Raw genomic sequence first — 14,068 nt, forward strand, 5'->3', positions numbered from 1 at the left:
GAAAACTACCATATTTAGAATTGGGGTCTGCCAATGATTATTCCTAATAAATGATAAGCATGTTATTATATACTTGTAAATGTTAAGCTGTTGGATTTATGACACAGCTATATTTTAAAGACAAGACCCTATGGGCTAACCCAAGCTTGCCAAATGTCTGTTTACTCATCCAGAATTTTTTTTTTTTTTTTTTAATATACAGACTCTAAAGCTAGTGATTCTTTGATCCAGCACCCTAGTTAAGACCTAGACTCTCTTCCCTGAAGGCTGAGAAACTGAGAGATACTCTGTCAATGACTCTAGCATAAAAATCTTACGAAAAAATGAAAATGAACCCTGTTAAGATTTTAGAATCCCAAGCAGCCTTGTTGGATTTTGGATTAATTATTTGCAAGGCACAGGTCTACATTTACAACAGCCAGACTACCACACAGGATTTCCACTTGGATCCTCTCTGCTCACCTGAAATGTATGCCCTACTTCTCAGTTATTTCATTTTGGGGTGTCCTCCTTATGAAGGCTTGGATTTGGCTTTCTCTGACTATTCAATATTGTTTACAAAAGGAAAGACCTCCCAGGCAATACTGTTGAGTCTGACCCTGTGACTGAAGGCTTTTGATTCAGCTGGCACATTTTAGGAGTCTCAGTCTGTTTAGGGCTCCCTGCTACAGGCCTAAACAAAAACCTCTGTGGAATTGAAATTCAAAAGCAGAGCTTACCCACCCTTCATCAGGCTGCCTGACTTGACAGCCTGCCACCTGTCCAAAGCCACCCTCAGTTTCCTGCAGCCTCCAGAAAGATCCCCCTGTGTGAATGCCTGCTCAGCTGCGCTGGCTGGCAGCGTACACTCACCCCCTTCAACCTGGATCCCCTCAATCCAGCAGGAAGGCCCTAAGCCAGACCCTGCATAAGAAGAAAGCTGTTCAAAGAGCAAGTTTTAAAAGTGAAGAGCCTGTATCACAGTTAAAGCTAAGCCCTTGGGACTTAAACCAAAGAGCCCAAAGGAAACTTACCCCAAGGGTCAAACCTCCAATTTCAAGAAGTTTAGCTCAGTCAAAAGTAACAGTGTTATGTGGACAGCAGGTTGTGCACAGCTGAGTCACTCCACCATGTACAGAACAGCAGTTTTCAGGCTGTGCCTGAACCTTTGTTACTTCATTCTGTTAAGCAGTAGTTTGCCATAAGCTACTCCATCTTGAGTTTAAGAACTAAGGTGAAATGACTCTACACATCTGCCTGGCACAATCATAAGGAATAAACTGATAATAAATTAATTGTGCAAATAAGAATGATCACCCGTGAACTCATCAAACTAGCTAGAAGCTCATGGATGTATGGTTGTAGTAAACTCAAAGTGGATAAACCAAGCCGAAGAACTTATTGAACACACCAGCCCACCAAATGATGCAACTCCCTTATAAAAGGAAGAGCATGCTGAGAATAGACATGGTGGCAACCTGACCCTGTCACCTGGTCACTCATCACAAACCTTGCCCAGGAAAATCACCACAGCTACAACCTCCAAATTTCTGTCCTCAGGCTTTAGCAGAGTATGGTTTCTCCCTCGGGTGAGGACCACACAAGTCCCAATTCACTATAAAACTGCCCACCTCCAGATCTGGGCCTAGATTACGTGCCTGCTTGGAAAGCTCTGCACCCTGAACAGGTTCTGTGGCTGGTTTCTAATCTTGTCTGACCACCGACAGTGACTCTGCATTCCTATCTGCTCTCTGTCTTTGCTCAGTTCAGCCTTCTGAACTCCTATGGATGCCTTAACCCTTTCTTAGCCTTTATGTAACCTATAAACATATAACTGTGTGAGGTGTGATATGTAACTTGAGTGATTGGATTTAAAAAAAAACCTGTGCTTGCCCAGTTTATGACTTCCAGTTGACCCACAAGTATTCAGTAAACAGCCACAGATGAAAGTGGTGTAGCCTGTGAATTTATGGTTATTCAATAAATTCTGACATTGGGGAAAGGCACAAATGTGTTTGGCCTATGTTAATGACATACCACACTCAGGACAGCGTATCTTGAAGAAACCAATGAAATTCATGACATACACACATATGGAAAGCCATGTTAAAAAGAAGCCAGTACCAATAAAATTGCTCTGCAGAGAGAACACCATGCATGAAAAAAGAGAATAATTTTAAATATTTGGATACTGAACATCAGTTCTCTGTTGAAATATTTATACCAAGAAGAGGCTTTTGCCTAAGTGCTAATGTGTAGGGAGCACATCCCGGTGACCCATTTCTTCCAGACATACCCCACCTGCCTACAATTACCATCAGTCGGTCCTTTCAAAATTGAATGGGCTGATTAGGTTAAAGTTCTCATGACCTAGTCATTGACCTCTGAATATTCCTGTTGTAACAGAGATTTGGGGGTATATCTCATATCCAAACCAAAACAGAGTCCATGGGTTTTCGTTAAGCACAAATCAAACACTTTCATTTGTCTTCTCCTACTCCCATCCTGCATCTCCTGATCACCTATTAGACCCCTGGTTTGGCCTTGTGCAGGATAAAAAGATATGACTAGAACTCTTCATGGAGCTTAAAACTGCAGAACATCAGACACACCAAGAAGTAATTAAACCATATGACAGACTGAGGTAAAGGTTATAAGGATATCACAGCGTAACTGGGGGTTCAGAATAGGAAATCACACTTCCCATTAAGTAACTAGAAGCTTTAGGAAGCCAATGATTGATGAGCTGAACCATCAAGAATGGGCACAACTTTAGTAAGAAGGATGAAGGAGGTATTTCAAAAGTAGGAAGTGCGTACACAAAAGTGAGAAAGACTAGTTACCTGTTTCCTACATTTTCCCTAGACCTGAGGTTGGCAATTAGCCTTCAACAAGTAAAATAAGTATTCCTCAAAGAGCTATAACTTCTGCAAATATAGAAGTTTCATCTGTGAATATGCCCTGATGAGGGCATCATAGGTAAATGAATGGATTTCAGTAACTTCCAATTTCTTATACTAAGCAAATAATCTTCACTGAATTAACCAATTTCCTGCCCAGGGTTCCCTGCTGTGACTTCCCTGCTATGACTTATGAGCTGATGTTTGGAGGCCCTAGAAATTCTTTCTTCCAGGCCATCCTGGTAGTACTACATGGTTATTTAAATTCTTTGAATTAGCTACTAAAATGTTACCTACTCCAAGCCTGAAACTCAAATACCCATTCCCAATCTATGATATAAGGAGGTTGCACATGGAAATACATCCTTTCCAGATCAATCCCTTGCTAAGTGATTTTCCCCCTGCATTCCTACCTCCCGGTCAGTACAATGATGCATACAAAAGTGCAGTGTTACCTGAAATGCTGGTGTCTGGGTCCAAGTTGCCACTGGCCATCTGGAGCTTCATAGGGCTCTTCTACCTCATACACATTTGCATCAGTGTCCTCCCCACTGCAGGAATCCTGCCATTCCAACTCTCCAGTTTTCCCTACAGCCATAATAAATGGCAAATTCTCATACTCCGGTATTTCCTCATAATGGCATATATTTTCATACTCTGGTGTACAGCTGCTTATAAGAGACCTGCAAACCGCCTGACATGATGACTCCTTGGAGAGCATTTGGTCATCTAAAGACTCAGTTCTCAGACCATTAGCTGCACTGGTCTGGCCCCGGGATTTCTTCCTCTTCTTTTGAGATTCCAGGCTGTAGTTATCTGCAGAATATGCCTTGATGGGCTTACTTCTTTTCTCTCCGCCCACCACGAGCTCATGCCAATCACTTTCAATCCCTTTCTGCTCCCCACAACTGCCTGTGGTTGTGTCTCCGAGCTGGCTACTCTTGGACCAAAACTTCTGAAAGTCACTCTTCATGAAAGAGATGGACAGTTTCATGTTGAGCAACTTCTTAAATGAGTTTTTCTTTGGAGAGTCTTTACAAGGTTTAGTGCACCTCTCCACATCCACAGCAGATAATGATTTTGCTCTAGGCTTGGTGAGGGCAGTGGGAGGCTCACTATATGAGGACACAGTAACAGACTTTAAGGATTCTGGATTCCCTAAAAAGGGTAAAATAGGATGAGGTAATTTCCACACCGGCTTTTCTGAAGTTCGTTTAGGCATGTCAAAGGAGGTCGACATACCATGGTTTGAGGCACACAAATGACTTCTTTCTAGAACCTTCTCTGAACTTTTTTCTTCATTTGAGGGATACGAACTTTTCTCTACAAGCTCCTCGGAGGCAGCCTTTTTAAGTACTCCTGCAGCAGGCAAGCTGTGTCTCTGAGGTTTTTTGGGGACAATTTTTGAGGAACTTTCCTCTTTTATTATAGATTCCTTTTGAATTTGAGGGACAGATGCTCCCGAGTTAGACGCAGTAGGCAGATGTTCATTGTAAGTTAATTTGAGTTGCTTGGGTAGGCTCAAAGATAGAGTGCTGCATCTTATAAAACTGGTCCCTTTGTCTGTGGCAAGTGCCATACTAGAACCATCTACTGATGTGCCATCAGAACTCAAATTACAGTCTGTATCTAAAGAAGGTGTCACTTCTTCAAAGGAAGATGTGGCTTGACACGTGGCTTTCTGTGAATTGACTAAATCTTGGCTGTCACTGTTGGAGTTACTATTCAGTTCACTATTATTTCCTGGTTTCACTCTGTCCACTTGTTCCTGGTTACACAAAACATTCTGAAAAACACTGACTTTATTGTTTTCCAAACTATCTCCAATAAGACAAGAAGAGCTGTTGTTTAAATTCTCTGGTTCCTCAGTACTTTCACTAGGAGTGTCTATATGCTTTTGGCGCAACAGGCGAGCAGGGCGTGTCTTTCTGGGTTTGGGAGTTGGAAATTTGGGGGTACATGGTACTAAGTGAATTTCTAAGGGACCAAGGTCTTCAATTTCTGTTTTATTACTAACTCCATCTGAGGATATAAAAGTATTCGTTTTACCATTTTCTAGAGCTTCTTGATCAGATGAATGACAGCGATTATTACTGTTTTCACTGCTGTCCTGACAAGTTTCAGGATTTTGAAATTCATCCCTAGGAAGCTGTCCCTGGCAGCTGTGATGAACAGGAAGTTTTTCAAAGCTGGACTGAGAAGGTGACAGATCTGTGAGTTCAATTCTGAACTGTCTATTGGAATTACAGCCACCATTCATTTCTGGATTGTCTGTGGATCTTTGCTTCTGCAGGGAACTCACAGGTGACACCTGTTGTGTTAACACATCTTTGAGCTTCTCTTCTAGGATGCTTGCCTTTAAAATTACTCCACTCTGGCTCCTGTGCTTTTTGCCATGAGAATCCCACTTGCTTCTGGCTTTTATCGTCAAAGAGGACTCATCAATTTTACTATTTTGTAAATTTTCTTTCATTTCCAGGGGCTGTAAAACAAGCTGCTTTACATACAAATTTTCTCTATTCCCAAGCTTATGGATACATTCAGAACTGCAGGAACATATTGGTAAAATATAATCACTGCTCTGATCCCCTACATTTTTGCAATTCACATTGTCACTGCTTTCAGGTAATTCCAGTTTATGCTCTTCCAGGTTCACGGTGATTTTCCTTGATGACAGCCCAATGTCCCGAACAGGTGAGCTCTTTAGAACTTTTGGTTTCGGTGCGATTGCTGGTTTGGTTTTCTTTGCTGACTGTGGAACACTAGCAATCACAATATCAGGTTTAGGTGCAATAGGTGGAGGAGATGGCTTATTATTTGCCACCACAAACTTTGGCTTGGGGGCCACTGGTGGCTTCTTGATCTCTAGAAAGAAAAAAGCATAAAAAAAATGATAAAATAACCAATCCACAAGATGATATATGATTATATTGGATAACACTTTTAATTCCAACAGATTATATTACAATTATATAGAGTCAACAATACATTTGAAGATTCCCTAAATTCTAATATATGTAGCTTTGGTATATTGTACATCATTTAGTAAGTCCAATGCAGTTTTTCCTCCAACGTTAACACTAAATGAAATAACTGACTTCTGTTATAACCCATACACTAGTTTTCAGTTCATTTGCTAAGTGCTGAAAATTAAATTTGCCTACAGAATTCAACTCTTCAAATTTCTCATATAAAGAAGTAGTGTCCTTCTACCTTCATTAAGGCCTGTTATCAAGACTCTTTCTACTTCAGTGGATAGAATGCCAAAGCTATCTTTTTAAATTTTTTTTTTTTAATTTTTACAGACTGCATTTTGATTCATGGTACACAAATGGGGTACATCTTTTCATTTCTATGGTTGTGCTTGATGTAGATTTATACCATTCCTATAATCATACATGGACATAGGGTAATGATGTCTGTCTCCTTCCACCATTTTTCATACTCCCCTCCCTCTCATTTCCCTCTAAAGTTCCTCCATTCTTCTCTCCCTCTCCACTCCCCCCCCCCCCATTATATATCATCATTTATCAGGGAAAACATTCAGCCTTTGGTTTTTTGGGATTGGCTTACTGATATCAGAAATTTCTAATCTTAAAAAATGAAAATTAAATCTTTGGTATTATTTAAAGCTCATAATAAAGCTGGCATTTCTCTGTGTATCAACTGGGCATTTTCATAATATTCCTTCATGGAGCTTTATTTTTTAAAATATCCCAACCTTACCTCTGATCTCATCATATAGAATCTCTGATGATAGAGCCTGGACATATGAATTTCTTTTCTATTTCACAGGTGATTACATTGTTTGTTCCTCATTAAGAACCACTGTTCTATTGCATTTTAAAAATGATCACAAGTTCTAGCATAGCAATTCTTCTTCAACATTCTATATAAAGGACTTAATTATCACCTATTATAAAAATGCTAAATTTGGGTAGTCCTTTCCAAGCATACAGGAACTTGATAACAGCTTTACACAAAAGACCTATAAAACAAAAAGGTATATAAAGACCGTATATCTGCATTTTTAAAAATTTTTTTAATGATCTTCCACGTAAACTGCCACTTATCAACCATACTTCCCCAAGGAAACTTGAGGTGAAATATGTTTTATCATCTTCTTATATTTACGTCTGTTCCTTTATCAAGATTTAATACTTAATAAAAACCTTATTTACTAGGAAAAGTAATGTTTTCTCAAATATGTGCTACACAGGACCACTAGACATTGTTAATTTACTTAAACACACAGAGGCTTTGATATTTCATTTGGTGTTGATTTTATTTTCAACAAAGGAAATTAGTCACAACATTTGGGAAAATATTACATGGAACGAAGTTTAAAAAAAAAAAAAGTAGGGTGCTCTACTTCCTTTTCCCAACCAGGAAAGAATTTCCCAAACCTCTAATACTATATGTACAACCAAGATTATACAATAACAGATGTCTTCTCATCCAATTTCTTGACATAATGTTATCATAAGTAAGGAAGGTAATGAATTTTCAAAATAATGCAAATTCTGCACGGAGAGTGGGATGTGCCTGTAATCCTACTGACTTGGGAGGCCGAGACAGAAGGACAGCCTGGACAACTTGGTGAACTCCTGTATCAAAATAAAGAAATAAAAATGGCTGGGGATGCAGCTCAGTGGTAAAGCAGCCCTGGGTTCAATCCCCAGTAAAGCAAATTCCCAAAGTAGGTAATTTTCATTTAGTTGTTCAATAAGGATGTTATTAGTCTTGAGGGTTTTTAAGGCAGAAAATAATTTTGCAAAACCCTTCAAAGCCTAGTGATAATGCTAGCTGTAATGGTCTATTAAACTCTCACTCTATCAAGTCAAGTCTTAAGAGAAAGTGTGAATGCCATAGGACTTTTCCCAATTTCCCATCTTACTCAATAAAAAGTAGCAGACTGTCAAGTTGATTTCATTTCTGTTATTCTCAAAACATCTACCTCTGGAATTTTTTATAGAATTTAAAAAATCTCTTTTATAAGATGAAGAAAGTTCTGGAGATGAGGCTACCCAACAATGTTCTTAACATTTCTGAACTGTATACTTTAGAATGGTTATGATGATACATTTATGTGTATTTTACCACAATTTCAAAAAAATTTCATCTAATCTTTTACTTTTTGAACTTTAGAGTCTTGTGAGAGGTTTCAGTAATTTAATCAATCCATTTTTGCTTTTTAGTTGAATCATTTTTAAAAATCTCTGGTACCAATTTCAGTCTTTTCTTTGAGTTTTCTTCCAAGAGACATAAATTCTTGTTCTCTCTTGATGTCATAGAAATTAAATCAACCACATATGAGCTGAGGTTGATTCTCAAAATATAGCTCAACATTATGTTCCTAAAGCCCTTAATGTATATTCAGTGAATTAAATAAATACCTGTGAACTTGGGCTTAGCATTGTTGGTTACCTGTGTATTAAAGGGAGTCAATAATGTAACTCAGGAACTGGTTGACCTAATTGTGTGCTTCTGCAGACCTGGCTGCCTCAGTCTCCCTACTTACAAGTGGGTGAGTTGAAAAGTCTATAAAGTAAAATCTGAGATTGTACTTCAGAGGTGTCTACTTTGGAGAACCCTGATAAGCTGTAGCCTCTTTGTCCTGTGTTATTTTTCTGCAGTACACCTTTGTCTGACTTTGCCACTACAAGGCCAGCTCCAGCAGGGTTGCTACTTTCCCTTAGCTAACATGTAAACATGCTGTTTATTATGTCTCAGTGACAGGAAATTCCTTTAAAAAATTAATATTCATTTTAACCTCATATGATATTTTTAAAAGTAAGCAGAACCAACCAATAGGATTAGTGAATAATCCCTTAATAATTAAAAGAAACAAGTGTTCAACTAAATCACTGGTACAGCAATGTACGAAGTCTTTCATTACTATTATTATTTTTTAATGGCTCTATTTTGAAACAAACATAACTAGAAGAAATAAGCCATTACAGTATGGTGTACCACAATATTAAACTCTAGAAATAAGTGCATAATGTTTGGAAATGAATCCAGCACCTTTGGATCTTAATACTGATACTATCAATAGGCAGACCCAAAGCTTCTTTAGAGCAATGTAGCCAATCTTTTATTTACACAGCTGTTTGGCTTCAAGGAAATATAAGGTAAGAAAGTGAAGCACTAGTACAATTTTACTATTACAAACAGACTTGTCTTCTGTTATACACAGATGGCTATGGCTCATGTGCACACACTCTTGGCTACTGGATCAGCCAAAATACAAAGCACAGACATTAATGAGACAATGACTTGTATATGTTCAAAAAGATACAAGACAGACACCAATAATTACCTCACCATTTTCATATACTGCTTAGAGTAATTCTAAACTCTACTAAGCATCCATTCTTCCACAGATGTAGAAAAAACAAAGCAAGCTCTTCTTCAGTACACACACAACTTGGATGTTCTACAACACTCCTCTGACTTTCTTAAATAAAAACAACCCTTCCAAATGCAATAGATCAGATCCAAAACAAACACCCCTTCTGCAAACTGTAAACAACTTTCCTAAAAGTTTTAATGAATTTTAACTATTATGCCAAAAAAGCACCATGTGTTTGCAGGTTAGCTTATAAGAACAATGTATACATAGTTTTATAAGAATGGGATAGAAATAAAATCCCAGCTCTCATAGTTCCCATCTAAACATAAGTAGCATAATAAATTTTATGGGATGGGTGAGTAAAAAAGTAGCCAATGCTTCTTAGACAGTCATATTAAAAACCAACTAACTCAGCTACTTACAGGAAGTGTCCCCCTTTCAAAAACACCACAAAAATATCCGTGGATTTCTTTAATTGTAAAGTTGATCAAATATAAAAATAGCCTGCAATACTCTAGGGTAATTTGAATGAAAGAATCATAAACTCCCAGAGAGGGTCCTAGCAATCAGATTTACATATATAAATGTCAAATGTTTCTGTACCTGTTCACTATAAAGTGTCAGGATAGAAACTGAAAACAGGTACACATAAGATATGAATATTTTAGATAATTTGACACCCCAAACAAGAAAAGAACTATAAACGTGGAAGAATTTTAAAATTGTTAACCACTTTTAATGTAATTACATTGGTTCAGTCATTAAAGAATCCTTGACAAGGCACAGAAATTTAGGATGAAAATAATACAATATGTAAGTGAAAAGCTTTTGTTTAGTAAAAAAAAAGAAAGTTAATAAATCATTTCAATAGTGCATGATGACATATATCATACACAATGCACATAACATCAGAAAGGAAAAAAAAATCCACAAAATTTTCTTCAGGAATATTTCACTCCTTGCTTTCTTATTTCTATTGGCTAACTTCTTGCCTCATTAGTTGTAATCTGATGATTCTTAGCAATGCAACACTCCAGTATATCTAGGTTTTAGAAATAATACAAATCAGAACATTAAGAGTGCTGTTTGACAGTTTCAGGTTGCAAGAATTTTAAACAAATGCCAAGAAAAGCAATGAGAATTTAACCTGATACTTAAGTGCTGAATCTACAAGGAACTTTTAAGGGAAGATTTAAACTATTTGACTATAAAATTTCTAATCTAAGTTTCTTAACGTGGAAAAAAGTATAAAAAAAAACCCTTAATACATTATTGAGTTGCTGGCTTTAAAATTAACCCATGTTCTTATAAAATGACTGTGTCACCACTTTGGTAATTATTTTGTAAAACCAAACTTATTCCTTAAGAACGTTCAGCAATATACTGTGCACAATGGATCAAAATCCACACAAAGGTAAGTAGAGGCTTTGCCATTTGGATAAGGGGAAAAGTCTATAGGAAGCAGACAGAAAACAAGGCTTTGTTTACATTAAGCAGGTAGAACTAGGGAAAAAAAAAAAAAAAAAATATCCCAGAAGAAATGGAGTGAAGATGAGCAAAAAAATTTCCAGAGGCAATCCCACTCTACACTCAGGTTATCAGGGGTAAAACCACGAGGACACGTGTAACAATATTTAAACCTCTTTAATAAGATCATGAAAAGGGTTTTCAGTCCATTCTAGGTTTAAAAGCGACTCACCCTAGTGGCTCAGTTCAACACTCTGGGAACACTGCCCTTTCCTAGAATAACTGATTTCTTAACATGGGAACCTACGCTATCCTCACGCGTAAAAATAAAGTGGCTCAAATTGTAGGAGAAGTGAGCAAATTTCCATCGCGTGTTTCACCTGGAGTAAAGAGCCCCCAGCACCGGTCTCCCTCTGAAGGGAAGTCCCAAGAGGTCCCGCAGCCCTCTCTGAAGGAAGGGATGGGAGACTCCGGCAGCAAACCCCGTCTGCTCCGCGCTCGCCGAGGTGCTGGGGAAAGGCACAGGCCACGCGACTCTCCCACCCCAGCGGAGAAAGTTGCCGGAGAGCCCAAGTTTGGAAAGCGCTCTTTCCAAACTTTCCAGCGGCAGCGCGAGCGCGGCCACTTACCGGCGGCAGAAGTCATGATTTCCCTGTGCAGCTCGCCTCCCCGCTCGCGCCCCTCAATTCATGCTCCCCTTTCGGTCCATTGTTTTCAGAGTTTGGGCAGAAGAGAAAAGCCCCCGCGGAGCCACATTCTGCCCCGTGCCTCCGCGGCGCAGCCCGAGCGCCGCACAAAGGATGCAGCCTGCTCCAGCTACCCCGCGGCGCTCCCCGGCGCAAGTCGCTGGTGGCAGGCGGGCGAGCACGAGCGCCGCCCTGCCGCGCTCAGGGCGGACGGCCATACGCGGGCACGAGCAGAGCTCACCGCGCCTCCGCTAGCGCGCGCCCCTCTCAACCTCCAAAAAAAAATCAGTGCTGCGGGCGCCCCCTGCTAGTCGCGGCGGTAAAAGGCGGACAAAAGCCGCTGCCTCTTCCAATCGAAGAGCTAGAACTTCGTTCTGCTCCCGCCCCCAGGCTGACCCTCTGCGCCAATAAGCGGACTGGAAAAAGGGGCGTGATCTGCGAGGCATGCTGGGAATTGTAGTTGACCAGACCTACGGGACAGGCAGGAGCAGAAGCCTCGGTGCACGCCTGTTCTCCTGCCTGCCTTCATTTCCCATCGTGCTGAGGCGGGTGGCATGGCGGAGAAGGATGACACCGGAGTTTGACGAAGAGGTGGTTTTTGAGGTAAGGGGAAAATGGCGGTGGGAGTGGATTGCCTTTGTTTGAGAAGGACGAAAGGGAAAGCAAGGAGACTGGGCGATCCCTGGTCGAGGGATCCGCTGACGCGCTCTTGCCGGCCTGGACCACCCAACCCCAGCGATTTCGGGGCCTAGTATTGGCCGCAGCCTGACAGGTGTAGCCTCAGGCACCCCGGCCGCTGCCGGCTTCTGTCTCAGGCCCGCCCAGAATTCCCGGTCTGAGCCGGGTTGCCCGGCCCTGGGGCGGGAGCCCTGTCCATTCCTTCCTCGAGCCAGAAGCACCGCGGGGGACTGTTCCTGGGCGGGGCCGGAACGTGCATTCCAGATACCAATACAACTCAGCCTTTCCCTTTTTCATCCTCGAATTTTTGGGTCACTATCCAATAGTGCTTCGGGTCACTGTTCACCATCAAGGTGTGGTTCTCGAAACGCAGGCAGCAGGTGCCACCTTTCTAGCATGGATTAGTCTTTGGGTGTGGGACCTGCGGTGGGTAGTTAGGGCCGGGGTGCCTCAGCATCTAGGTTCCTTTCTTTTGTCCTTTGCTATTGCGCTAGGTGTAGCCAGTTTTGAAATCAAGGCTCTGGATTAGTGCTTTTGTGTAGGACTATTTTAAGACGTTCTCTGCCATCTTGAATGAAAAAAAATCAGGCCAGTGTTTTTGATACCAATTTTCTTCAGACAGGTAAAAACTCACACCGCTGTGTATATGCATTGCATATGTGTACGTTAGCTCATCCTACTAGATTTTAAGAAAAGAAAAAAGGAAGAATGAAAGAGGAAAATGACCTATGCCATACAACGGGAGAATGAGGCACTAACTGCAGAATGTTAAATGTTGACATATGTACAACTGTCATTGGAAGATTAATTTGGAAATGGTTGGCTGTTCTTGCGGTCTCCAAGAACTAAAGAACTATAAATGATATCCGAGGTGAATCTTGAATTACGAATCGAATTAGGAAGATGGAAAGGAAAAAAAATATCATAGGAGAAGAGCTCTGAGTATGTCCAGGGTGGGAGATGTGGAAGTACCTGATGTGCCTTTTTAGGGACTGGGGTGTGGCAGTTCCCTATGTAAAGTGATTTGATGTTTCTGCAATGTAGAAATAGTGGAAAATGTAGCCATTTAACTATAATGTAGAGTCTGGATGCAAGGGGTTCACTAGAAAACCTAGAGCCTGAATTTTGGAAATGAGAAGAATAATGGAAGGAATAATGGTTCGGACAGACATTTCCAATTGAATGTGGGAGAAATCCAGGTTGCTTAGATTTTTAGAGTAGCGGAAACTGGTAACCATATTTTTTACCCTATTATTTTCTCTGATTTCTGAATATAATAGTAATAAAAGCTCAAAGAACATTTTATTGTGGAAAATAAACAACAAAAAGAATTAAAATGACCCAAAGATGGCCACTATTAACAATATGCTGTGAATTTTTACAGACTTTTTTGTTCAAATGCATGTTTATATTTGTGTGTGATATTTGTTAACATAAAACATATACAAAGAATTTTATATGTATTTTTCACTTAGTTTAGCATAAATCTTTTCCTACTCATCACTCTTTGAAAACATGATTAATAAATAATTACTCTCACATCATGTAACATATAACCATTTTCTTTTTATGAATAGATTGTTTCAAAATACCACTGTAATCAACCCTGATATAAGTCCATCTTTTTCTGTAACTCTGATTTTTCCCTTAGAATAATTTCTAGGAACTAGTGGGTCAAAGAGCATGAGCATTTTAAGACTTATGGAGAAAGATTATGCCAATTCACATTTCTATTAAGAATAAGAGAGTACTTGTTTCACCAAATCATTATCAACAACCTTGTTAGTTTCCTTTAATCTTTGCTAGTTTGATAGGCAAAAATAGCATTCCATTGTTCTAATTTACATTTTGTATGTTTATACATTTATTAGCTATTTTTATTTCTTTGCTTGAGTGTTACATTTGTTTACCCATTTTCCCATTTGATGCTAGCCCCCCCCCCCCCTTTTTTTTTCAAATGCTGGAGATTGAACCCAGGGTCTTCTACATGCTAAGCATTCCTT

At 39.8% G+C, this 14,068-nt stretch overlaps 2 protein-coding genes across 3 annotated transcripts in view; one reads left to right on the forward strand and one right to left on the reverse strand.

Annotated features, from left to right (window-relative positions):
- Window positions 1-11,591, reverse strand: part of FGD6 (FYVE, RhoGEF and PH domain containing 6) — a 112,761-nt gene extending 101,170 nt beyond the window's left edge. For both annotated transcript variants that reach the window (XM_079142856.1, XM_079142855.1), the window contains exons 1-2: window positions 11,331-11,591; window positions 3,335-5,744 (exon numbers count right to left, since the gene is read on the reverse strand). In XM_079142856.1, the coding sequence (XP_078998982.1) occupies window positions 3,335-5,744; window positions 11,331-11,346 (2,426 nt within the window). In that variant the 5' untranslated portion in view covers window positions 11,347-11,591. The remainder of the gene's footprint in view (window positions 1-3,334; window positions 5,745-11,330) is intronic.
- A 250-nt stretch (window positions 11,592-11,841) lies between these two features.
- VEZT (vezatin, adherens junctions transmembrane protein) overlaps window positions 11,842-14,068 on the forward strand; it is a 79,138-nt gene continuing 76,911 nt past the window's right edge. Inside the window, 1 exon segment of the mRNA XM_079141335.1 lies at window positions 11,842-11,990. Within this exon segment, the coding sequence (XP_078997461.1) occupies window positions 11,955-11,990 (36 nt within the window). The 5' untranslated portion in view covers window positions 11,842-11,954.

This window comes from Sciurus vulgaris (genome assembly GCF_902686455.1).
Source record: "Sciurus vulgaris genome assembly, chromosome: 5".
NCBI lineage: Eukaryota > Metazoa > Chordata > Mammalia > Rodentia > Sciuridae > Sciurus > Sciurus vulgaris.